This window comes from Gorilla gorilla, chromosome 18 (genome assembly GCF_029281585.2).
Source record: "Gorilla gorilla gorilla isolate KB3781 chromosome 18, NHGRI_mGorGor1-v2.1_pri, whole genome shotgun sequence".
Taxonomy (NCBI): Eukaryota; Metazoa; Chordata; class Mammalia; order Primates; family Hominidae; genus Gorilla; species Gorilla gorilla.
This window is the reverse complement of record NC_073242.2, coordinates 76,698,094-76,724,940: the sequence shown is the minus strand read 5'-3', so window position 1 is coordinate 76,724,940 and position 26,847 is coordinate 76,698,094. Positions and strand designations below refer to the sequence as shown.

Genomic DNA, 26,847 nt, shown 5'->3' with positions numbered 1-26,847 from the left:
GAGATGGCCTGGGGCAGGGGATCTGGGGAGCAGCACTGGCACGCAAAGACCCTGGCTGGGCATGAACACCATGCTTTCTAAGTGGGGAGATCTCATGTGGAGCAGAAGGGAAGATGCGCCCTTCGCTGTTCACCTACCTCTGCTCTGCCTATCCAAAACCTGTCTGGAGTACTTCAGCAGTTATTGGTCCATTTTCTACATTAGCATCTGCATTGATCTCAACTCAGGAGTTGAAGATTATAGCTCTAAGGTGCAGCAGGAAAGGGGAAGGCCCATTTAATAACTTTCTGACTAGATTTTGCTTGGGGAAGGAGACTTTGATAGAAAGTGCCTGAGCCCTTATAAATCTGATTGTAAGAGGCCTATGACATTGAGGTTTGCCAGACTTAAAATTAAGGGTCCTAGCCAGAAATCTTTGCAACTGGGACCAAATAAGTGTCTGAAAAGCAAATACTTACCTGTTTGCCCTGCACTAAAACATTAGTAATGGATGGGGCCAGGCTGTCCACTACTTTACTTAAAAGACTTGCTGCACGGCGTACAACCGACCTGGGGGCAAAGAAGAGAGCAGGCCAGATGTTCACAAATCTAAAAGATGAGGAATGCATGGGGCCCTGATTTGGTAATCTTTAAATATACACAGTGGAATCCTCACATCATCATTTGGAGGAAACACTGCCCAGGACATTGAACCTAACAGCTGAAATTTCCCAGACTGCAGGACCATTCAGAATTAGGGAGGGATCCCTCCACCTCATCCCTGCCACCAAGCTGTGACAAAAATATTATTGATGAAACTATTGATATAAAAAGCAAAAAAAGAAAACCTAATTATTATTTTGATTAGGGAGGGAGGGTGTATAGGAGGGATTAAGAGGGTATTCTGATTTTGCATTAACAAGTTCATTACTAAATCTGTCACTAGTACATGTGACCTATTTCTATAACCACTTTAAATCATGTTTCTTTTGGTGCCTAGATAACCAAATCTCTGGATTAGAGGATTCACTTAGTACTGAATTTTAGAAAGTGCTACAATGAAATACCAGTATTTCTTTTTACTGATAAAGCCATAATGTTGGGGGAAGGAATTCACACTGCTATTTTTATATTACTGAAAAAGTCTTAGAACCTAGGGAGAACAGATTTTTTTTTTTAAAGTACAGCACGTGCAATACATAAGACAATTTTTTTCCCTCAAAAGTAAAAATTCACGTGGAACTTTTAGAGAAATAAAAATGTAGGTTTGAAACTGGCTGCAATCTTCATGTATTTCAGGATATCCACAGAAGCTGACTTATAAAAAGCATTTATATTCCTTAATTTCAACATAGATGACTAAAAGAAAATTAAGTCAATAACTAATAAAGTTAGTGAAACAAACACTTCCTACTTCTAGAGAAGCTTTCACCCACACACTATAAGACCAAAAGACATATTTAACCTTCAGAGTGCAAATAAGCCCACACATTTCAAGCAGCTTGGGTTTTCAAATTCTGTGCATGTTACCTGTTTCCCATGTACCAGAAAAGTAGTAATGTGTGGGGCTATAGAGGAAGAAAATTTCTGGGTAAATGCAGCCCCGTAGCGCACCGCCAACCTGGGTGTGTCAGTGGAAAGCCATAAAAGGGAAAATAGAGTAAATAAAACTTCCAGGAGTTCTTCCAAACATAACAGTCAGCATTCTAAATGTTTGCTAGTTAATGATTTATCTGAAATGCATAAAGTGTAATACATAAAGCAAGAACAGATGTGCTTAATCAAAAATAAGACTACAGACCACACTTGAAACTTACTGGCTAAGAAAGTTTACCAGAACTATCACTTATTGGCTTGATGTCTTACTGTACTGAGAATTTACAGTGAAAATTTGAAAGATTTAACTATAGGATTATTACATTATTTCTTCTGAGGAGGAACGGCATATTTATTATAAAAATAGAATTGAAATATTCTAAGAGATTGTTTTGTTTAATCCCTTTATTTTAGGGATTAGAAACCTGAGGCTCATTAAGGTTAAGGGAGTTTCTTATGACATTCTTGAGACTTTTTTTTTTTAAGTGGATAACGTATCATTAAAAAAATGTGTGCATGTGTATATATATCTATACATACGCTCTGACTTTCAAAATTTGTTAGATTCTGCTAGTAAAACTGTTAGAATTACATCAAAATGCAGAGGGCCATATGAATTGGCCCTCCATTGTGAATTTAAACAATTTTATTTATTTAAACTTTCCTACTTCTTTTTTTTTTTTTCAATCTCTGGGAACAGACTACCTCTGTAGAACAAATTGGTTATTTTTCGTGAAGCAACTACAATCACTGGGATTCATTCAACTTAAGTGACAAGACAATAGCCTTCTAAGTATATTATTTTTGCTTATGATTAGATAAATCACTGGTCTCTTTTCATGGCCTTCTATAATAGCAGAACAGGTTTCCTAAATTAAAAAACAGAACTTAAAGCACCTTGTTGGGGCAGAGGAGGTGTACAGCAGGAAAGAAACCTTAGCATACCATTCCAGCGAATACTCTTCAGGTTCAATCCCTACAGTGTCTTTGTTCTCAGAATTTTGGTGGAGGCAGTGGGGGGAAAGACATGCTACATAGGCACATTCTTAGAAAGTGCTGTAACCTTGGAGGTTAAAAGTAAAAATTAGGATGAATAACTATCTTTAATATTGGTCCATTTTCTTTAGGCTACCGAATATGACAACACAAAAATAAAACATAACAACAAGGACACTAATACAAACCAAAGTTTTTGGCTGCCAGCTCTTCTATAGACTCTCTCAATGTGATCAGAAACGGTACCTAGACATTGGATAATAGAGTCTTTGTTGAATAAAGCTTTTAATTAAATGCACATTTATTCCTCTTAAAAGTACTCATTTTCACTGTGCTTCACTAGAGTTGATACATCGATCCATTAATGTTCTGAACTGACATATTTAAATATGTAACTCAAATATGTAGAGTGTGACTATCCCCAGCACTTGATACTATTTAGTCTGAGTATGTAATATTGGTATTTTATTTCTCGAAATTCAACTGTTTTCCTAATTAATATGCAATCTAAACTTTTAACAAATACAAATGCTATTTTAATTTACTGCAGAAAAAAAGAAAAGAGAATATAGTAAAATAATTAGCAATTGAACAAATACTGTAGACTCTAATATATATGAGTTTTCATTTATTTGTTCAATAAAACTTTACTGAGGCCTTGTTATGTACCTGGGGCTATGATCATTCCAACATATGCTACTGCTCAAAAGACACCAGTGGGTTTCATTATTTGGCCACTGATTTTGCCTGTAAAATCACAATGTGACAGGAAAGAGCGCCAAAAAGAAAACAAAGATAAAAAACAAGATCTTTAACATTTTACTCTAAACTTTTTACAGCCTTTTAACAAATTGGATAAAATTATATTCAGATTCTGTAGATGCATATGATTTTCAAAGTTTCAAATAAGGTTTTATAGATTTAAAACATTTAATGAATATTATTCTCAAATTTATAAAAATGGTTTAAAAAATCATTCCCTTAGCATTTTCATTATAAACTATTTTATATAAATTTTCTTTTATTTAAAAGCACTAAAACTTTTAAATTAAAAAAACAGCCATTCTGAATTCTAGGTTTCTAATGAAATGTTTGATTTTTAAAAATCCTACTGTTTTAGATAAAGTGCAAATTTCAATGAATGTCCTAAATATAACTGAGATTCTGCTTATACTTACAGTTTTAAGACTAATTAGCAACATGCAAGATTCTGTTTGAAATTTGCTAAAAGTTCCTCTGCCTTTAACAAGCTAAGAAATTGAAAACTATTCAATTCACATCTATAATACTGAAGAAGGTTATCTCTTAGATATAATAAGGCAAAAACTAAGTAGATCTCATTTGAATAAATAACTACGCTCAGTTAATTACCAGAACTATATGTATTATTAATTCTACTGCTGTTTTTCAGTTCTAACCATATCAACACACACCTCTTAACAGAGTATTTTCAAATAAGCCAAACATTTTTGAATAGCTAGACATTAAGTACTTGAACTGTATTCTGTATTATTCTGTATTATAAAATGTCAGAAGCGGACCATGGTGGAGAACTTAAAGATTCCTTACAGTGGTGACTCCACATGCAAGTGTGAATCTGGGGGATAACTGGTTTTCATCCTTAATGCAGAGTGGACACAGACATGATTACAAATGATTTATTTTTATTAACCATCTTCAGAGCACAATTCTATTAAATGCCATGTTCCATTTCAAATGGCTGCTGCAGACCATGAGAGAGCTAATTTTTATAGACATAACAATTCAATGTTATTCTGGAAAAATTAGAGAAGATAAAACTGGAAACAGAAACTGTCAATAAACAACTATGGAATTCATCAGAGGTTAACAGGCACAGGCACAATCCAAGCTCCAATACTTTTCAGACAATCAGAGAAACAATCAAGCATCACTGCATGAAAGCCAGTTAGGGGTTCATACATCAGTCTCCTCCACTCTAGGGGGTATGAATGAACATTTTCCATTCAAAAGTGAAAAAGAAGGTTTAATGAAAGGAGAAATAACTTGTAACATTTTAGTGGATAGCTTATGCATATTTGATATATGTTCAAGGCTAGAGAGGTCCTCTTAAAATGTTCTCTTAGACATGCACGCTTACCTTCCTTTGTGATGAAGTTGGGGCCTTCTCTTTTGAGCAGTATACCCAGCAGGATGGCTTGGCTAGCCAGACAACTGCAATCCTGAAAATATAAATCACGGTGAGGAACTGGAATGAAATGGGTACAGCAGTTACCACACAGGGTAACTAATCACAAAACCACATGATGCAGAGAAGAAACACTTTACTATGTAACTAAGGAAAGATAAAATGTCATTGATATAATATCAAGCATAAGATGACATTATACAACGATTCATATTTATCTTAGATATCTTAGAGATAGAGGGTAGACAAGTGACAAGCTGGCTTCCTGGGGTGGTAGAATTTAATAATTAAATTTGCCAGAAAACAAGATAAGTAATGAACAGAAAATATTTTATCTACAAGCATTAATATTGATTTTGCCACTCTCTGAGAGACTTGGCCAGGTCATTTAACCACTCCCTTCTTGATTCTTCTTATTGGTAAATGGGAGACCATGTTGCTAGCAAACTGTTGTGAAGAGATGGATGATAGGAGGGGACTTGTTTAGAGTGTTTATTACATATTACGGCACTGTGCTATAAGCACAGTGAAAGGATTGCTTTACTCAGTGACAGGACTGACCTAAAGCAAGCATTAGACCTAAACACTGGGGCAGGGGACAAGATGGGGGCAGAAAGGGAGAAAGAGGGCACTGAAAGGGAAATCTGGAGAACCCAAAGGCAACTATCATTGACTTCTTTAATGGCTCATACCATACTTGTATATCCAAGACAAACATATTCACCTGCACTTCTTAAGCATTTTTAAAGATATCCATGCAGATGTTAGACCAAGAGAACAACTTCTCATGGTTGCCCTGGGAGTAGACAAGTCATCCACCTCCAGATTAATTGCTACCTTCACTGACAGGACAAAAAGACATATGGTCTGATTCTGGGAGCTTCTGCTCCAGCAACCTCACTTAGGGCCATGTGGGAAGTGCATCTGTCTCACATTCAGTTTTTGAAGAATTTCATGGGTGGGTTTGTCCTTCCATTCACTAATGTTGACATCTGGCTGCTGTCCCAGTTCAGGAGCACTAGGGGTGCTGCTTTGCCGTTTGACTTTTGAATGTTTGGGAGGTTCTAGTTCCTCAAAACTCTTAAATTCTGGAAGCCTGAAAATTAAAAGAAAAGGTTTCATATTTTCTGCTTTTCTAATGTAATTTCAAAAAACCCAAAAATGAAATAACCCAAAGGGACTTACTCTTCTGTGTCACTGATTCGTAGGAAATCAAGTTGTTCTACTACAGCTCCAGATATTAGTGTCTGAAACGTGATCGAAAAAGATTAGAAACTCTTAGATACATCAAGCCATACTCTTATGGCCTGTGTGCATACCTTTCTGTAATTAAGTAATACTTCAAAAAATTGCTTAAAAATATATACAATTCTGAAGCAATTCTTAAATGAACATTCTAAAATCACACAGGTTTCTACACACACAAAAAACCCCTAAAATAGAATATACACGTCGTTACAAGTTTATGAGTCATTATAAATAGGTCAACATGAGATGGACTCTCTGTTCTTAGAATTGCAGGCATTTACTTTTAATCTGGAATTAAAATAATTCAGTAACCATTAAAATGTTAAAAAAAATAACATTTCTGACCGGGTGCAGTGGCTCATGCCTGTAATCCCAGCACTTTGGGGTGTCAAGGCGGGTGGATCATGAGGTCAAGAGATCAACACTATCTTGGCTGTCCTGGTGAAACCCCATCTCTACTAAAAATACAAAAATTAGCTGGGCGTGGTGGCATGTGCCTGTAGTCCCAGCTACTCAGAAGGCTGAGGCAGAAGAATCACTTGAACCTAGAAGGTGGAGGCTGCAGTGAGCCAAGATTGCACCACTGTACTCTGGCCTGGCAATAGAGTGAGACTCCGTCTCAAAAAATAAATAAATAAATAAATAAAATAAAATAAAATAAAATAAAATAAAATAAAATAAAATATCCAAATTAGGAAAAACATAAAATACTAAAATTGCTTTGGGAAAAGATGTGAAATTGCACTGTGGATTCTGCTACTGTAATGTATTTCTGGGCCATCCAATGATAGGATGCCGACAAGTCTCCATTTTTTTCAGGAACATGAAGGTATTGGTTATCCAGGCTAATGCTTCTCTGCATTCTGGCATATGGCTACCCATATTTGGCCATTTTATTTTCCATTAGTTTCTGATTATAGGTTGAACAAACTAAATGACCTTAAACACTGTTTGTGTTTGTCAGTGGTTCATGGTGAACAGTATGAACAGTATAAATGAATGATAAACCTACAATGATTTTTAGCATTATGTGTCACTTCTAATTATCTGATGAATTGTCAGAGAAAATTGAGAAATGTACTCATAAAAAGCAAGCCATAAATTATTACTTAAAAGTAAGGCAATATTTATTACATATTTATAAAATATTTATAACATATATTATTTTCTCTATTTTCTCACTGTTCATCTCAAATGTGAAAAAACAGGACACAGGGAATGTTGCTTTTGTTGGCTAACTACCCAGAATAGTAGCGCCTTCTCCTCTAGCGGAAACTCATAAACAAAGTAGATCAACAAATGCCCATTTACAGATGGTAGGATGGACGTGTTAATAGCAATCATAATAAAGCTTCCTTGAGTTTGAGTGAGAAAGGCCGAATATGCAGTTGATCTACACATTTTTACTAGCCTGGCTATAGTCAGATCACTCTTGAACAGTAAGTTCCCTAAGAGCAGGGTCTGTGCCTAGGCAGGTTCATTGAATGATATTTCCTAATATGTAGGCTAGCATGTATACAACTTGCTCTTTAGTTAAATGATTTGTTAGACAAATATTTATTGAAGGCCTACTAGGTACTATGTTAGGTATTGAGGATACAGCATGAACAAAATACATAACATTCTTGCCTTCTTGAAACTGTTCTTATAGGTATGTGTAGGGGATAGACAATAAAAAAGCTACACACACACACACACACACACACTGTCATGCATTGCTTAATGACCAAGATACATTCTGAGAAATGCATCATTAGGCAATCTCGTTGTTGTGTGAACACCCATAGAGTGTACTTACACAAACGTAGGTGGCATAGCCTACTAAGCACTAAGCTATATGGCACAGCCTATTGCTCTTAGGCTACAAACATGTACTGAATACTGTAGGCAACTGTAATACGATGATATTTGTGTATCTAAAGATAGAAAAGGTACAGTAAAAATACAGTATTAAAATCTTATGAGACCTCCATTGTATATGTGGTCCATCATTGACTAAAACACATATGACCCTCTCTGTGTATACAATAATTATTATAATATATATTAATGCTACATATATGTATTTATTATGTCAGATGGTGATAAGTGCAAAGTAGAAATAAGAAAGGTAGGGGATGGGGAGTACCAGAGCAGGGGAGTAGGATGAGGGTTGTTAGCCATTTCATATAGCTGATCAGAAAGGATTTCTCTAATAAAGTAACATGCAATCAGAAACTGAAGAAAGGACTATAGTCAATGATATGGATCTGAAGGAAGAGTGTACAGGGCTGGGAGTGGCAAGTGCAAAGGTCCTGAGGCAGGAGCATGCTTAGTGTCTTTGAGAGCAGCGAGGAGGAAAGTGTGGTTGAAACAGAGTAGATGGGGCAGCTGGTAGGAGATGAAATCAGAGATGCAGGTCCAGATCACGGAGAGCACACAGACCATTTGAAGAACTTTGGTTTCCACTTTGTGTGAGAGAGGAAGTCATTGGAGGCTTATGATATATGACCTAATCTGCTTATGACCAGGTAGAGCATGAACAGACTGTCTTATTAGTTGGAATTTAGGAGATGACTGGAAACCTAGGTGAGGGACAATGGTAGCTTGGACCATGATAATAGCACTGAAGGTGATGGGAAGTGGTTAGATTCTGGATACAATCTGAGGATAGAGACAATAGGATTTAATAATAAATTGTAACACAGGGTATGAGAGAAAGAGAGAGTCAAGAATTACTTAATTCTTAAAGCTGATAGCTAATGCTGAAACAGAAAAAAAATTCTATTTAATAATTTCCATTTTATTAGCCTACTCACCCTTATATTCTAATTCAGCCCATAAAATAAATGTTTATTCTGAGTTAATAGACAAATGCTAAATTCCATTAATAATCTATAGGGCTTTTGATTAAAAAAAAAATTCAGTTGGTTGTAGAAGCTCCTATATTAGTATTGGAAAAAGCATACTTAACAACAAATTTGCTAGGCATTAGTATTCTATTTCTGATGGTAATTAAATAATACTGTACGTGTCAAATGCAATATAATATTTAAAACACTCAATTATATCCCACCGGGTCCTTTCCAACAGACCATCCTACCTAAGATTGCATTCCTTCCCATCACTCTCCCAACCTACCTTTGTTTTCTGTTGGGCTCTCCCTTTAGAATTTAAGTCCCATATGGTCAAAAACCTTGTGTATCATATTCACCACTACATCCCTAGTGCCTACGGTCGGAGCACAACAAATATTTGTTGAATCAATGAGCCAATATTTAAATATTTCCCACAGATAACAGTAGTGAGGAGAGTACTCTGGGGATGCAGAGATGAGTGAACCTTGAGCTGAAAAAGATTACAAACCACAGAGCGAGGCAGGCAGAAGAAACTAGCTAAACATACAATGAAAGAAGAGCCATAGCAAACATTCAAGCAAAATGTCATAGAAGGACAATGAAAGGAGAAATTAATTCCAGTCCCCAAGGCTTCACTAAAGAGGAAACATTCACCTAAGCTGTAAAATTAAAGTATGACATAGAAACAAAAAAAGAAAAAGGCAACTCTAAAATACCATCATAGCATGAGGGGAAAAAAATCCAATTACATTTAGAGATTTGGAAGCCAAGTATATTTGGGGCATGGAAAGCATGGCTAGCAACAAACTGCAAGGAGAGATGTCCTTGGTAATGGGGCTGGGAGAGAAGGCTGGGATCCTAGTAATGAATGAAACTGTGGATCAGGGGATAAGGAAATTTGAAAGGATCTGAAATAAAACCCAAGAGGAGCATATAGATGCCATTTTCATTTATTATATTAGTAAAAAAAAAATGGAGGCTGGAGTGTGGGGGGAATGAGGAACTGTTGTTTATGAGCATAGAGTTTGAGTTTTGCAAGATGAAAACAGTTCTAGAGATTGTTTGCACAACAAGGTGAATGTAGTTAACACCATTAAACTGGACACTTAAAAATGATTAACATGGCAAATTTTATGTTATGTATGTTTTACCACAATTTTTAGAGATGGCAAAGTACATATTTAAATTCAGAAGATCTTCAAAAATATTGTTGACATTTTGGGTTACTGATGACTGTAAGTCTAGAACAGTTATGTACTTACATTTTGCTTTTGATAAATATTTTTAATTTAAATAAAAGAAGGAAAAAGTAAAAACACAAATGGTGAACTTCCATTTACATTTTTTAAAAAATGTAAAACTTGGCCAGGCGCGGTGGCTCACGCCTGGAATCCCCGCACTTGCAGAGGCTGAGGCGGGTGGATCATGCGGTCAGGAGATCGAGACCATGCTGGCTAACACGGTGAAACCCCATCTCTACTAAAAATACAAAAAATTACCCTGGCGTGGTGGCACATGCCTGTAGTCCCAGCTGCCTCGGTAGGCTGAGGCAGGAGAATCGCTTGAACCTGGGAGGTGGAGGTTGCAGTGAGCCAAGATCGCGCCACTGCACTCCAGCCTGGGCGACAGAGTGAGACTCTGTCTCAATTAAAAAAAAAAAAAAAAGTAAAACTCTTTGAATCATGACAAAACTACTGACCTCTTTCTCCTATAATTTCTGAAACACAACTAAAAATGGGAAAATGAGATAGGTAGTGAAGTAGACATTAAACTCTGCTGCTGAAAAGAAAGTGATGAAAGTTCAGGTGCTTGAGTATAAAAAGTAGTGAACTAGGAATGGGAAACCATGAATTCTATTCCCTTCTGCAGTAACTAGTCTTAGGACTACAGACAGTTACTGTCCTACAAAGAGCTCTAGTTCTGTTTGTAAAATGAGAAGATTAGATGAAATATCTTAAGGTCTTGACCAACTTGAGCTTTGTGTATAAGGATATATAAGCAAAAAGTTTCCCAATTTCAGATGACGCAGGATTAAAAAGGATATCATTCTAACTTTAAAACTCTATGCTGTGCTTGACATTAAAATAAAACAAAAAGAAAAGGAGAAACCTTCAATTTGACTTGAGAGAAAATCACCACACTTTGCACTGTCTTTGTAATTTGTCTATGACTCTTCAAATAAAATGAAAACTCTCCACAACATGGCAGAATATTAAACTTTAAAGTAAAATTATTTTCAACTCAAAGTCATCACAAAACTAAGAATTTGTCAGCATCAGAGGCTAAAACTGATAGCTTATGATATGCCCAAAGTAAAAGCTTAAAAGTATTTTGATTTATTCTTAAAATAAACATCTTTTAAAATTAAGTCATTTAATCCACCTGAAATGTATTTTGGTGTACGATGTGAGGTGATACTCTAACTTCCTTAATTTTTCCCAAAGTATATATTAAATAATCTATACATCCACCATTAATTCATTGTTTCCTTGATTACATATTATTTTAAGTTCCTGTGTGTATACTGGGGTGTTTTTCTGAGTTTACCTATCCTCTGCCATCAATTATAGTGAATAAGTACTACATTGTTTCACTGACTTCTCAATTTTGGTGACTGAATTTTTCATTTAGAATTTCTATTTGATTCTTTTTAAATGTACTATCAAAGTTTCTAATAAAATTCTCCAACTTGTTATCTAATTTTTTTCTTTTCTTTATTTTTTTATTATATTTTAAGTTTTTGGGGTACATGTGCACAACGTGCAGGTTTGTTACATATGTATACATGTGCCATGTTGGTGTGCTGCACCCACTAACTCATCATTTAGCATTAGGTATATCTCCTAATGCTATCCCTCCCCCCTCCCCCCACCACACGACAGGCCCTGGTGTGTGATGTTCCCCATCCTGTGTCCAAGTGTTCTCATTGTTCAATTCACACCTATGAGTGAGAACATGTGGTGTTTGGTTTTCCGTCCTTGTGATAGTTTGCTGAGAATGATGGTTTCCAGCTTCATCCATGTCCCTACAAAGGACATGAACTCATCATTTTTTATGGCTGCATAGTATTCCATGGTGTATATGTGCCACATTTTCTTAATCCAGTCTATCATTGTTGGACATTTGGGTTGGTTCCAAGTCTTTGCTATTGTGAATAGTGTCGCAATAAACATACGTGTGCATGTGTCTTTATAGTAGCATGATTTATAATCCTTTGGGTATATACCCAGTAATGGGATGGCTGGGTCAAATGGTATTTCTAGTTCTAGATCCCTGAGGAATCGCCACACTGACTTCCACAATGGTTGAACTAGTTCAGAGTCCCACCAACAGTGTAAAAGTGTTCCTATTTCTCCACATCCTCTCCAGCACCTGTTGTTTCCTGACTTTTTAATGATCGCCATTTTAACTGGTGTGAGATGGTATCTCTTTGTGGTTTTGATTTGCATTTCTCTGATGGCCAGTTAAGCATATTGATCATAGTTATTCTGACGTCTATGTCTGATAACTCTAATATCTGAACCAATGTAGGTGGCTCTCTGTTGTTTGATCACTTGTGGCATGCCTGATAATTTTGAATGAAAGACAGACACTGTACATATTTGTAGAAATACTTTGAGGTTCTGGATAATATTATCTACTACTCTTTGTGAGGAGTGAACTATTTCTGCTTCCCTTTTAGTCAAAGGTATAGCTTTTCAAGAGGGTCATCTGGAAGTCTGAAGTATTTATTGAAATCCCTCTTCCCTGGTGGGCCCTGAACTCTAATTTTTGTCCTTAACCATATGAAATTGCGAAAAGCTCTACTCCACTGAAATTACCATGATTATAATAAACTAGTAGACTAATTTAGGAGGTACTCACATTTTTGTAATAGTCTTTTCATCCAAGAATATGGTATAGCCCATTATTTATTCAAATCTTATATTTCTCTTCAAAATTATCTAGGTCTTTTTTTCCCATATAGGCCCACATATTTCTTAAAAGGAATAGAAAAATGCCTAGGTACATCCTGGAATGGGAGGGACACTTAAGCATAAAAACAAAAGTAGATTTCTGGCTAATATGACCAAGACATATCTTTAACTCCTGTTTTTCCTAAAATCCCAAAAATGATAGTGGAAAAAAATGTTTAAGGTATAAACCTACTAAGGTATAAATCCATTAGGACAAAGAGAACAGGAAAGAGCCTCAGGACCCTAAGATCCAGACACTGCTGGGATTCACGGACACTCCACATAGGAAGACTGGGTCCAAAAGTTCCTTTCCATTCCCTAAACACTTAAGGAGTTACTATCTGCTTCCAGCTCCCTGATTTTTGAGAGACAAAAGGCTTTTTCTCTGGTTAAAGACACTGCACTCAAGAGTATATGGCATAGTGGAGAGCAGGAGATACAAGGATTAAACAGTGGATTTGGCTGGAGACTGCATACTTCACAGTGGGATCCCTGGTTCCCTTCCTCCACCCTGCTTTCAGGACATGGAAACAAAGTTTATGTCGTTTGGTCATGAGGTTAGAGATGAACTTTCTGGGCAGACTGAAAAGCCTTAGAGAAAAGAATTCCAAATATTGGCACCTGAGGCTTTCTACAACAAAAAGGAGCTTTTGCCATCAGATCACCTTATAAGTGAATTCATCAAGAATCTTTCTCCTACACACAGGAAGAAACATTTAAAAAAAAAAAAAGCTCAATATCACTAAGCATCAGAGAAATGCGAATCAAAGCCACAATGAGGTTGGGTGCAGTGGCTTATTCCTGTAATCCTAGCACTTCGGGAGGCCGAGGCAGGAGGATCACTTGAGCCCAGGAGTTTGAGACCAGCCTGGGCAACACAGCAAGATGCTGTCTCTACAAAAAACTAAAAAATTAGTTGGGCATGGCGGCATGTACCTGTAGTCCCAGCTACTTGGGAGGCTGAGGTGGGAGGATCCCTTGAGCTTGGGTGGTTGAGGGAGCAGTGAGCTGTGTACTCTACTGCACTCCAGCCTGGGGGACAGAGCGAGACCCTGTCTCTCAAACAAACAAAAGAAATAAACAACAACAACAACAACAACAAAAAACAACCCACAACGAGATACCATCCCACACCAGTCAGAATGGCTAGTATTAAAAGTCAAAAAACAATAGATGCTGGTGAAGCTGTAGAGAAAAGGGAATGTTTATACACTGTTTGGTGGGAATGTCAATTAGTTTAGCCACTGTGGAAAACAGTTTGGAGATTTCTCAGAGAACTTAAAACAGAACTACCATTCAACCCAGCAATCCTATTACTGGGTATGTATTAAAAAAAAAAAAAAAAGACCACTAGAGCAGGAACGAGGGCAAGGATTGAAAAACTATTGGGAACTGTGCTTAGAACCTAGATGATGGGACCGCTCACACCCCAAATCTCAGCATCATGCATATACCCAGGTATATGTATCCCCCTGAATCAAAAATAAAAGCTGAAATAATAAGAAAAGAAAAAAAGAATCTTTGTATCCAAGCACACAGCTTCCTATGAACTTTTTACTCCTTTACTTTTAAAAATGAATAAATAGCTAAAGAATACCGGACATCTGACAAATGCCTCCAACATGAAAGACTGAGGGAAAAAACCCCGAAAGAGATAATACAGAGGAAAGGAAAATTGAAGAAAAAAAAGAAAACCTCTAGTTGATATCCTCAGAAAAGATAAAATATGACATCCATGAAACATCCATAGGACAGAATACTATGAAAAACGAAAATTTAAAACATGATAGCCAACATGCAAAACTCAATAGAAGAACTGCAAGATAAAAATCAAAGAAATTGCCCCAGGAGGCATTACAAAAAGACAAAGCAACAGAAAATAAAGGAAAAAAGATAAATGCTTAGGTAAAAATCAAGTATGCAAAATACAATCACCAGGGAATGAGTATATAAACGTGCCATTTATACTACTACATAGGTCTTTCTTTATAAACTTTCGTCTTTCTTATTTAATACTGAGCACCTACTATGTGAAAGACCCCATGGAATAATCATTATTATTTTACAGAAATAAAGTATATAAGCCTATATAATAGACTGCAGTCTTAGTAGTTTAAGTTAAAGGTCACGAAAGCATGGTGAAGAATAGAAGTATATTTGTGGTCTGCATGATTTTGTACAGCTGCCCTTAAAGTCTGGTAAGACCTCAAAGCCCAGTGACCTTGAAAGAAGGAAGGATAGTCCAGGCAGAGAAAATGGTGTGAGCAGAGGGACAGAACCCCACAAAATTCAAGACACAGTAATTATTGTATTGGCTGAAGCACAAAGAGTGTTTAGTAGGAGAGAACTGTGGACAGAGAGGCTGTTATGACCAACAGTGAACCAAAGAATGTTTCTGTAATTTAGGAGCTATGAAGATAATGCTGTGAAGTTCTGAATGGAACAAGGTTTATTCCCAGGTTGGATGTTAGTATAGAGCAGGGAAAAGAGTACTGGACCAACAGTCAGCCAACTTGCCCCTAAAAGCCCAAGGTTATAAAGCAGGTCACTACACCACTATGGACCTAGCTTTTAGAGATGAGCTACTGAAGTCTAAAATTCTGCACAGGAAATTGCTGCAAGTGTTCAAGCATCTGACTTGGTGGGATCAGATAAACTGGAAAAGTGACAATAGGAATAGGAAGATAGGTAGAGAATAAAACCTTAAGTCAAAAACCTTAAATAGACCATACATTAAGAAACATAGCTGTACTGTAGATTAACTGTCCTGAAAATAGATGCATACTGAAAATCAGAAGGCTACCTGTAGACGATCCACATGAACTTTGACTCCTCCAATTATTCCTTTTTTAAGGGCTGCCAGCATATCTAATATGGGGTTGAACCGGCTACCTCTAAAAAATATAAATAAACAAAATGTACAGATTAACAACAGAATGGTAAATTAATAATCTAATACTAAGTGCCCCTTATATATACAAAGTATTCCACCACATACTAAGAAGGATACAAAAACATCCAAGGAGGCCTTTCTTCCCAAGGGCTCACTGCGTTCATGTCAGTGAGACACACGTACCTTACTTCTTTTATCAACCTACCTTATATTGTCTTCCCGGATGAGAACAAGGAAAAGTGGACGTCCATGCATTTTCCAATATTGTTTAATGAACTGCAGCGCATTCTGTCAAACAGAATGAGGTAGGATGTAATGGCACAGTATCTAAGATGAACAGGATGCTCAACCATGAGTGCCAAAGAGCCAACAAAATTCTTATGTAGCAAGACAGTTCACAATCCAACCCTGAATAACTTAGACTACTTAGGGGTAGAAGTACTCTAGCAGGTTCTCTGGGTACACGCAAGTTATGCTGAACACCACTTTGAGTTCAATGATTTCAAACTTTATTCTTAAAAGTAATCACGCTACATTTGTTTTAATGTTTTTCCCCCCTTTTTTTTTTAATTTTAATCTATTTATTTGTTTATTTATTTAGATACTGCCAAGACTGGTCTAGAACTCCTGGGCTCAAGTGATCCACCTGCCTCAGCCTCCCAAAGTGCTGAGATTACAGGTATGAGCCAATGCGCTTGGCCTCCTTTTTTTAAAAAGCCTACAAAATACAGTTCAAGAATGGCCTCAGGGGGAACAATCATGCCAGCTGTCCAGAAGATTAACTCACTTCATATTACTAGGGATTTATATTACAGCAGGTGGAGGAGACTGGACTGAATTTATACAGACCATTAGCAATGCAGAGGGAGCTCTTTATTTGATTAAACTATCTATCTATCTATCTATCTGTCAATCAGTCATCTGAAAGACTTACATAAAATCATCATCATCACATCAAAAACTTACATAATACTTCACCACATGCCAGGCACTATTCTTAGTACTTTACATATATTAATTCTTTTAATCTTCAGAACACCCCTTAATTATTATTCAGTTTTACAGATGGGAAAACAAGGCACAGAGGAGTTAAGTAACTTGCCCAAGAACACACAGCTGGCAAGTGGCAGAGCCAAGATTTTAACGAGTGCAGTCTGGCTCCAGATTTCATGCTCTAAATCATGATTCTAACCTTCTCTGCTCTGTCAGTAGAAAAGGGAGTGAAGATTTTAACTCATGGAGTTATGAGTTAGTTGAGGTTTTACTGGATATTTTTCATAAATAAAATTATTTTGCTAATTTACCTTTTGTTCAAAAAGACATAAACTGTCATATGAACATATTTTTCAAAATAGGTCCCCCTGTTTTTCTGAATTGTATCTTTTCATCTCATTTGTATAAAGGCACAAGGGGCAGTCATACAACTGTATATAAGACGAGGTCATCTATTATGCCAATGCTGCAAGTAATTTACACTCTCCAAAGCTATGCAGGTGGTTTTACTGTCATGCTTTACACTGTGTTAACCCAGTGTCACAGATACCTGGGAGTACTCAATATAGTAACATATGATAAAATCAGTGGAAACAAAGTCATTCCATTTTTAAGAAAGGTGTTCCGAAGCTACCTTTATGTCATCTATCAGCAGGAAAACATCCTGAGACATGTAGAAATCACTTAGGTCGAAAATAATCGGGTAACAAACCACAGTCTTTCCTAGAATGCGATAAATCTGTAAGGGAAAAAGTTTTAAAACAAATAACTAAAGAACATACCAAAGGCAAAGGTGCAGCGCTGTAAGTCTCAATAAAGATAAAAACTGATGTCTAATTCTGAATAAGCACATAAATTAATAGCTTGCGACATCCAGAAAATATTTAAAAATTTTTAAGTTTCTTGATGGAATCAGTATACCAATAAACTTAAAGCAGTCTACCTCTAATATGATGGAAAAGTCTGTGAGTAAATATTGTTATAATTAGGTATTTTACAATGCTTAGAAAAAATATATTTAGCAGTGAGGTGCTCCTTCATATTTATAAGACTTCCATGATATGATGCTAAATAAGTAATGTTTACTAGCAGAAAATAATACTTCAGATAAGTAGTCTGAGTACATAATGAAAATGAAAAAGGATGCATAGCAGGTCAAGCACCATTTCAGTATGCGGTATTAGAATCCAAAAACTACTTTTTGAGGACATTTCATGAGTACCTTTGATGTACCGAGGCAGCCAATGGGCCTGTCTGGCCTTCCAGAGAGTCCTAACTTTTCATTAATACCCAGCTGCAAATAAGCCTGTAAGACGCAAGTTTGTAAATTAGAGTCAGGTAAGAATCCATGTCACTTTCTCACCCCTGAGTATTGTCCTGTTAATTTTTGATCTTTCCAGAGAGAAAGAAGCTAGGGAACCCTAATCCAAAAACTTGTAGGAAGACAAGCTAGCCAAAGATGTCAACTTAGATTTTGGATTACCGAGAGATTTGAGAGCAAAACTTTTGCAGATCTACTTAGCAACATTCTTAAATTTGATATTGTTCCTATACTGCTATAAATGTACAACTTGCATGGCTCTGATCGTAAAAGAACACAGAGAGGCTAATGCTTCCTGTATCATTAAAAAAATCCAGTTGTTTAACATTTTAAAAACTAGGGCCATAATCTCCTACTAAATTTCCACCTTTAAGTATTTCCCACAAAAATGAAAATGGCTTCATTGATTTTTTCTGATTATATACATTTTATGAAATATTCAAACCACGTACTCAAAGTGAATGTTCCTGTTTATTTTCACAATCCCTTTTGCAACAACTATTTCTCTGGTATACGCTGAAAGGGGTATATATAGTTCATTGTATGATCCCTAAGGGGCACCAAGATAGGGTTAAAGACTCTTAAAAGTACATCAATAAATATATACTCATATTATACACAGGTCAATATGTGTGTATATTTACATAAATGGGTTCATATATATTCTGTGTCCCATTTTTTAAACTTAATATTGTGGTATTCCAGTTTCAAGATGTTAAAATGGGCTGGGCGTGGTGGCTCACGCCTGTAATCCCAGCACTTTGGGAAGCCGAGGCGGGCAGATCACGAGGTCAGGAGATCGAGACCACCCTGGCTAACATGGTGAAACCCCGTCTCTACCAAAAATACAAAAAATTAGCCAGGCGTGGTGGCGGGTGCCTGTAGTCCCAGCTACTAGGGAGGCTGAGAAAGGAAAATGGCATGAACCCAGGAGGCAGAACTTGCAGTGAGCCATGATCGTGCCACTGCACTCCAGCCTGGACAACAGAGCGAGACTCCGTCTCAAAAAAAAAAAAAAAAGATGTTAAAATGAGTCTATGCATTTTCTGTACATTTCAATGTTGAAATGATTGAAGAAATATTAAAACTGAAGGGGAAAGCTGGGCGCAGTGGCTCACGCCTGTAATCCCAAAACTTTGGGAGGCTGAGGTGTGTGGATCACCTGAGATCAGGAGTTCAAGACCAGCCTGGCCGACATGGTGAAACCCGGTCTCTACTAATACTACAAAAATTAGCCGGGCGTGGTGACACATGGCTGTAATCCTAGCTACTCGGGAGGCTGAGGCAGAAGAATTGCTTGAACCCAGGAAGCAGAGGTTGCAGTGAACCACGATGGTGCCATTGCACTCCAGTCTGGGAGACAAGAGAGAAACTACATTTCAAAAATAAATAAATAAATAAATACATAAATAAATAAATAAAAACTGAGGGGGAAAGTCTGCAGAAGTATTACAAAATAGGGAAGGGTGCCACAGTGGAGCAGAAACTTCTAGAATGTCTATAAGGTTAAAAACAGATAGTCTTGGAATGAATTAGGAGTTAACCAATGTCAGAGCTGAGCACTTAATCTAATCAAGAAGCCCCTTTACCTTTTTAAACTCCTATCTCCTGATAAAGATAGCTCCCAATTTTTTGTTATTTTAAAAATAATTCAATAGACATCTTTGGACAGTGTGTTATTATATCTGCAGGATAATTTCCTAGACTTGCTGGATCAAAGAGAATACATTCTCTTTGAAATATAATGTGAGGTTGGTCACCCTCTAGAAATAATGTACCAATTTACATTGGTATTAACTGTGTGCAGGCCTTGCCACCTTCTTGGGTCAAAATAATATTTCATTTTATTTTTAAACTACTATATTAAATTGTTTTGTGGTTCAGCATTTTCTAATATATTTAATGACTCTTTGTATGTTCTGTAACTTTTTTCATTTGTTCCCTTTTCTATGAGGAATTTGGCATTCTTTTTTATTTCAAGAAATCTTGGTATATTGAGAGTATTGCCCCTTAAATCAAATACTTTGCCCAGTTTGCTCCTCTTCAGTGTTGTTATGAAATGTGAGAATGACTGCACAGTAGGTGGAATCTCATTTCAACATGTGGTATTTCAATATAAACATTTTTCTACTAGAAAATTTCACAAGCACCTTTGATATGCCAGGCTGTTTGCTATACTTAGTTATACAGTATTTGTCAATCATTTCCTCAATGGCTTTTTGGCACTGGTATCATTCTAAAAATGGACTTCCCTTCCCAACAGCTAAAACATATTCTCTTATTTTTTTATTCTAGTGCTTTTATATTTAAATAATTTTAAAAGTTTTCAATTTTTGATCTGTCTGCAATTTATTTTTACATTTAATGACAGAAATACATCTAACCTATATTTTCCTAAATGGAAAATCAAACCAACTATCTCTACACAATCTACTGATTGTGATTTGGACCGATTTCAAATAACAACTTCATTGTATACAAAATTAGTGGTGTTGCCAGAGCTCTCTGTTCACTGACATAGTGCACACATCTATGTGAGAGTTGGGTTTGTATCTCTTTCTCCTTTCGAATTGTACATTCCTGTAGAACAGCAGCCCAAGTTGGCACTGTGCCTAGTATGTAGCTGGTGCTCAGGAAATACTTGATAGATGAATGAGGGAGCAACTGAATGTTCTCCTGAGCCACACATGCTGTGAATATTGATTCTGGAATAGCAGTGGTTTTAGACAAAGTCAACTGGCCAGAAACAGTGCTTTATAAGCATTATTTTGCATAGCTGCACTGAAACCATAGCACATAACACTAGATGCAGCCCCCTTTCCCTCATATATTAATAGTTTCAAATTTTCAGAAATAAATGTATGGTAAAATGTGTTGATCTAGGTGGGGGTCCTTTAAATACTACTCTTTATTACAGTAAAAGGATTCTCAACTTTCTGAACCATGGTATGGCAGTCTGTGACAATTTATTTAGTGCTCCCCACATTCCAGGGTGCATATAACACTGCCCCCATGTTGTACACATTCATACCATTTAGTGCACCGAAAGACACAGTAGTGACCAAACTACCCGGAAATACATAGAGCAGAAACTACCCGGAAATACACAGAGCAGAATTCTGTATTCAGATCCCCATGAAGCAAATCACACTACAGTCATCACATCATGAATATTAACCACATGCTGTGTAAAAGCCCTGCTCTCAGCTGTCTGCCCTCACATCCTCTTCAGTGGGCTGAGGGAGGGAGTGGCTTCTCAGAAGAAAGGGAGCAACCGCTGGCATAAGAATATGTGCATCGGCTAAGATTTGAGGGAACACCTTTACTTTTAAAAGGCAGACTTATAAGGAGCAGAATACTAGGCAATATATCTTAGCATATATCCAAAGAGCAGCTTCTTAGGAACACAGATGCTACAGCTACAACCAAAAAACAATCTTCCATCTCAACACATGCACAGGAAGGTTGGCTCTTGCTCACAAGTCTGTCTTTTCAGCCACACTACACCAAAATTGCAAGTCATTTGTTAACACCATTTTTAAAACAAGATGTAAAATAAGCCAGGAACTGTTGTAAGTCTTTACTTGCTCTGTAACAGAATGCCTTCTACTGCCTCTGATTCACAAGCACCTTGTATGAACATCTATTATAACAGTTATCAAAGTGAACTGTAATTCACTGTTTTTTTCCTGTCAAACCAATAAACTCAGAGGTCACTGAGAACAGGGACAAAGTCATTTCATATGAGTGTTCTACACAGTGCTCTGCATATAGCATGTGTTTGTTGCTGAATGAATGAATACCACATTCAAGTCATTTGCTCACCATGTTAGCCTTTTAAATCTTGACTGCATGTTGTCTGGTAGGATATAAACTCACCTACTATTAAAATAAGTTGCTAATATTAATTAGACTAGAAAAAACAGATTTGGGTTAATTTGTTTTAAGAGTATGTTTATCAAAGAATAAGCTTTGTTGGCGTTCTCTAGAGCTTTCAGCAGGAGAGCATAAAAGTGTATTAGCAGCCGACAGCCTGCAGCTGAATACTAAGAGCACAGCATAAGAGCCTTAGATTTTGGCATCCTTCTCTCTCCCTCCACGTTGCCTCCGCTCCTTGCCTTGTACCATTATGTACATCTGGGCGTGAGTTTAAATTGTTACCTACTCTAGGGATCCTTGTATTTTCAGCTTTATCTCTTGGCAGGGTAGTGGTGGTTAAATTTATTGGAGAAGGTATAAGGACTCTCCAAGAGCTGGTGCTCTTGGTGACCTGACACCCAGGTTCTGGTTTGTGTTGCCTAATGTCAAGATCCAGGCCTGATACTGGAGTCCTGCATTTTCCCATGTAACATGTACCTCTCTTCTCTAAGCCTTCATTCTTCTGTTATAGCAACAAGACTTTGACTACAACCATTTATATTTAACCTAATAAACTTAATCATGTCCACTTGAGATACACTGTTATAAAGACTTCTACTAAACACTGAGCAGTTTGTTCTTATGTTGTTTTTAACAATTACTAAATAAAAATGGCAGTGTATAAATAAGTAGTGGGTAGGAGTCAACAATGTCCTGTCTCTAACGAGCAAGAACATTCACAAGCATAGGCAATAATGGATCCATCTGCAGAGCAGTGCATGCAAAAGGCCTCAAATGTCACCTTTTAATTCCATCCCAAATAGGTATGGAACTACATCAATGATAAATACAGATGTTACTTTTACTTTATAATTGCTTTGAGACCCAGCAAACCAAAGGGGTTGAAATTACTTCAGACACCAAACAGTAAGGCAAGAGAAAAAAAGGAAAGTAGTGAATATCAAAAATATTTAGGTATGAGTACTTTTTTTTTTAAAAAAACCTCCTCACACCTAAATATTTTTTGATAATCAAAGATGAAAAAATCAAAGATAAAAGGATGAAAAAACCAAATCAAAATGTAAGAATACATTTTGATAAGAGGAAAAAAATCAAATCAAAATATAAGAATAATTTCATTCCTATTAAAATTAAGACTAACTTGTTATTTAACTGCTCAGCCTAGGTTAGTAATAGAGTTTAGAAAGAAGTAGGAATCAACAAGACCTATAAACACAACGTACACACACATGCACACACACACATACACAGTGCAAAGTTTTTTTTTTAGTAACAATGTCCATTAAAGTGGACTTTTCAATTTAATTAGAAGCTTTTGGATTACTGGTCCTATATCAGAATCAGATTTTAACTGTGTGACTTGTCTGTAAACTAAGTCCAACCATCAAGCTCTAGTACCTCTACAAAGTAAGGAAAGTAAAAGGCAGAATCACTTACTTTCACAAGCTCCTGCTGAGGCCATATCTGAATGGGTTCTACTTGTTGAGGAGTTTGAGTTTGAATACCATATGTGTTCAGAAAAACTTGAAGTCTAAAGATCATAGGGATAAAAAGAGACGTTTTAAGACAATGCATTTACAGTTTAGGAAGCAGTGAAGGAGGAAGATAAAAGGGAACATGTTAACTTGGAGGGCATTATTAATTTGTTAGTATTAGCAATTTGCCATCTACACTAGATTTCAGAGGCCCATATGGATCCTCCATGAAGCATCACATGGAAACATTAGGGGCTGACAGGGAGGGTAAGCACTGATTTTGGTAATCCCCATGTGTTTGCATGAATTTCTCAAAACTACAACCCAGGCAACACTGGCACTGGTCAGTCTTTAATATTCACCTCAACTAAAACAAAATTATTTTTAAACACGAAAAGAATATGCTGGTCATTTAAAGTGATATTAATGATATCCTTGAAAGCCTGTAAAGGAGTTTCTGAAGTTAATCTCTTCTACCATAATCGATATTGTAAACATAAAGCAATCATTTCTCCTCCCCTCCCCACAAAAAAACACACCACCCACTTGGATTTCATACCTTTGGCTTTCTGCTATAAGTGCCACATGAACTACCAAGTCATTTTCCAGTGGGCCCTGTAATGCAGAATAAGGGAGGGGGAAAACATTTTAAAAGATCTGGTCATCATCAACTACAATGAGAAACAAGGACAATATTAACCATCTCTAAGCAGTTCATTAAAATGATGGACACCAGCTGGCTCTCAGCGGCCACCTTTCTTTCCTTGCTCGCCACTGCCTACTAATCAATTTGATGATATAGACAGAGTAATGGAACACAAAGGAATGGAAAGCCATAAACCTCATCACTACCACAGGGGCTAGCCTGTCAGAGCTATTTTGAATGATGCATAAGAGCAGTTTGGGGACTGAGAGTCATTTTCCATCATTTAACTCTAAAGGGAAGAGGAGGAACTAAAAATAAAAACCCAATTTATGTGTTCTCTGTAAAAAAAATGATAGTTAAAATTGTTCATTTGACATCTTAACCACATATAAGGTTATTCCCTTTCTTGTTAACCAGTTTTCCTTTGGCACCTTATACATCAAAATAACTTTATTCTAATATATAATTCTTATAATAGAGCATGAACTACCCAGTTGACTATGTAATTAACATTATATTCATTAAATGCAAGCTGTTGGACTTAATAGTTCTAATCAAAGACAGTGTTGGATATTTGCTACTCATTTTTTGTGTGATAAAGATTCACTATAACATGTATTATACATTGTTAAATTGAACCCAATTTTGAAACCTGTATATAATTAACAGAGAACATTAAGAAGCACCAATAAATTACAGTATTAGGGAGCTCTGAAAATACTGATCAAACATAACTCTTTTATATAATGGATCCAACGGTCCCAATAATATGCTGTAAAATATTTGATTTATCATCAATCAGTTCCTCTCTATGGTATTCAATATGCCACTGAAATTTATGTATGATGGAAGGCAAGAAACACCAGCATACATATATCAGCAGTAAATACCATACAATCAAAGGGATGGTTCCCAGAATCATCGTCAAAGTGCCATTTCATGCAGACTTTCATGTGATTTAAATGAATGTGTAAGAGAAAATGTGATTTAACAATCCAACAAAAACAAATACCCATTTAAAATGTTATAAATTCTGTTTTTACTTGATAAAGACCTCATAATTAAATGTTTTCCAAAAGGGTGAGAAAAAACTTGTTTTCAAAGCCTCATCAAGATTTCTAACAAATGAAAAAATTAAGCCCTATTTCTCTTGGATGAGATCTAGTATTTACTGCTTTAAAAGGATGAGTAACCTTAGAATAGGCCATTATGTACAATCTTCAGGACAGTTGTGGGATTCTTAAATAAAAAGCAAATGAAAACATACAGAATACAGATGATATTTCAATAACAATAAATAAGGCAGTTTATAGATTGTAATTGGCCAACTGGAATCTTCTTTTTGAATCATAGGCCTGTTTAGGATATTGTTTCCACTTGTATGACAGAGTACTCAGATCTAAAATGGCCTCTATACATGTTGAATCATACTGAGCATCTAGTTAGGGGACTATTAGATGGCTGAAGAGCTCTTTTGTTGTAAAAACTAAGCATTTCAAATAGTCTGGTTCACAAACCATCTACCACAACGAGCTTGGACTTACAACTCCAGCCCAAGTGGGACCTTTTGCCCCATTCACCATTGAGAGAAAGAATTCAGCATGGGCAGCCCCACTCGTAAAACTCTCTTCCTTTCACTGCCAAAGTTGAAACTATCTGTTCTGTTTTTACCATTTTCTTCAAACCACCACCATTGATTTGTTTGTTTGTTTGTTTGTTTCAGACAGGTTTTCACTCTATTGCCCAGGCTGGAGTGTAGTGGAGTGATCACGGCTCACTGCAGCCTAGACCTCCTGGGCTCAGGTGATCCTCCCACCTCAGCCTCCCAAGTAGCTGGGACTACAGGTGCGCACCACCACACCTGGCTAATTTTTATATTTTTTTGTAGAGACAGGTTTCACCATGTTGCCAAGACTGGTCTTGAACTCCTGGGATCAAGCGATCTGCCCACACTGGCCTCCCAAAGTGTTGAGATTACAGGTGTGAGCCACTGAATCCAGCAAACCACCACCATTGTTGTCCAAAACCCATTAAGTCTCTCTGTTAATTTCCTAATAGTAACTAATACCTTCTTTTCTGAATGGCATTTTTCCTAACAATATTGTAATAATTTCTGCTTATAGGTTACAGACAAACACACACACACACACGTATATACACATACTCAAGCCCTGTGTGGTACTAGTAATCTCCATTTTACAGGCATTTGTTGACTCATTCATCTGATCAAGCGGACACTAATCCACAAGACTCCATGTTAGAATATGAATATGACCCAATGTCCCTCCTTGAGGAGTTCAGTCTACTAGGAGAGATGGATAACAGATAAGTTTTCACATGTGTGTTTATTATCACGTAAAAGTATTTTACTGGTATCTTTCTTTGGCAGATCTACCTCATTAAAAAAAAGTGACTGAAGGACATGATATTCTGTGGATATACCATCCTTTATTTTTAAAATGTTTATGTTGATGGATATTTAAGTGGTTTCCAATTTTTCATTTCTGCAGAGAATATAATAATTGTCCCTATCTCAGAGAACTACTGAAGATTTAGGGAGAGAACAAAGTGCTAAGCACAGTATTTCACACAAAAACACTGAATAAAGGATGTTAATTTTTGCTGTAGTTGCACATTTGCTTATTGTTATCTTCACACCTATCCTTGGACAGCTGCTCCCCTCTTCCTTGTCTAGATTTGCTATAATGCCTATATTGCCCTAGATCCCATTGGCTTCCACCATTCTAAGACATTTGGATTATCTGTCATCCTATTTTTTTATATGGCTAGTTCTTCCCCAAATGATTCTGAACATCTTTTTAAAGACATCCTCAGGTGACTTAACACCTTCTTTAATGCTA

General features: G+C 36.6%; 1 protein-coding gene across 8 annotated transcripts in view; it reads right to left on the bottom strand.

The window, feature by feature from the left end:
- The window catches only part of PHKB (phosphorylase kinase regulatory subunit beta), a 245,101-nt gene that overhangs the window by 33,515 nt on the left and 184,739 nt on the right, over positions 1 to 26,847 (bottom strand). For 7 of the 8 annotated variants that reach the window (XM_019012271.4, XM_063700179.1, XM_004057607.5 and 4 more), the window contains 11 exons: positions 23,900 to 23,955; positions 23,303 to 23,396; positions 17,888 to 17,971; positions 17,300 to 17,404; positions 15,878 to 15,960; positions 15,583 to 15,673; positions 5,924 to 5,985; positions 5,672 to 5,834; positions 4,691 to 4,772; positions 2,760 to 2,817; positions 459 to 549 (listed from right to left, as the gene is read on the bottom strand). In XM_019012271.4, coding sequence (XP_018867816.1) covers positions 459 to 549; positions 2,760 to 2,817; positions 4,691 to 4,772; positions 5,672 to 5,834; positions 5,924 to 5,985; positions 15,583 to 15,673; positions 15,878 to 15,960; positions 17,300 to 17,404; positions 17,888 to 17,971; positions 23,303 to 23,396; positions 23,900 to 23,955 — 969 coding nt within the window. Of the gene's footprint in view, positions 1 to 458; positions 550 to 1,509; positions 1,601 to 2,759; positions 2,818 to 4,690; positions 4,773 to 5,671; positions 5,835 to 5,923; positions 5,986 to 15,582; positions 15,674 to 15,877; positions 15,961 to 17,299; positions 17,405 to 17,887; positions 17,972 to 23,302; positions 23,397 to 23,899; positions 23,956 to 26,847 lie in introns of all 8 variants that reach the window. The other variant, XM_004057608.5, reaches the window with a different exon arrangement.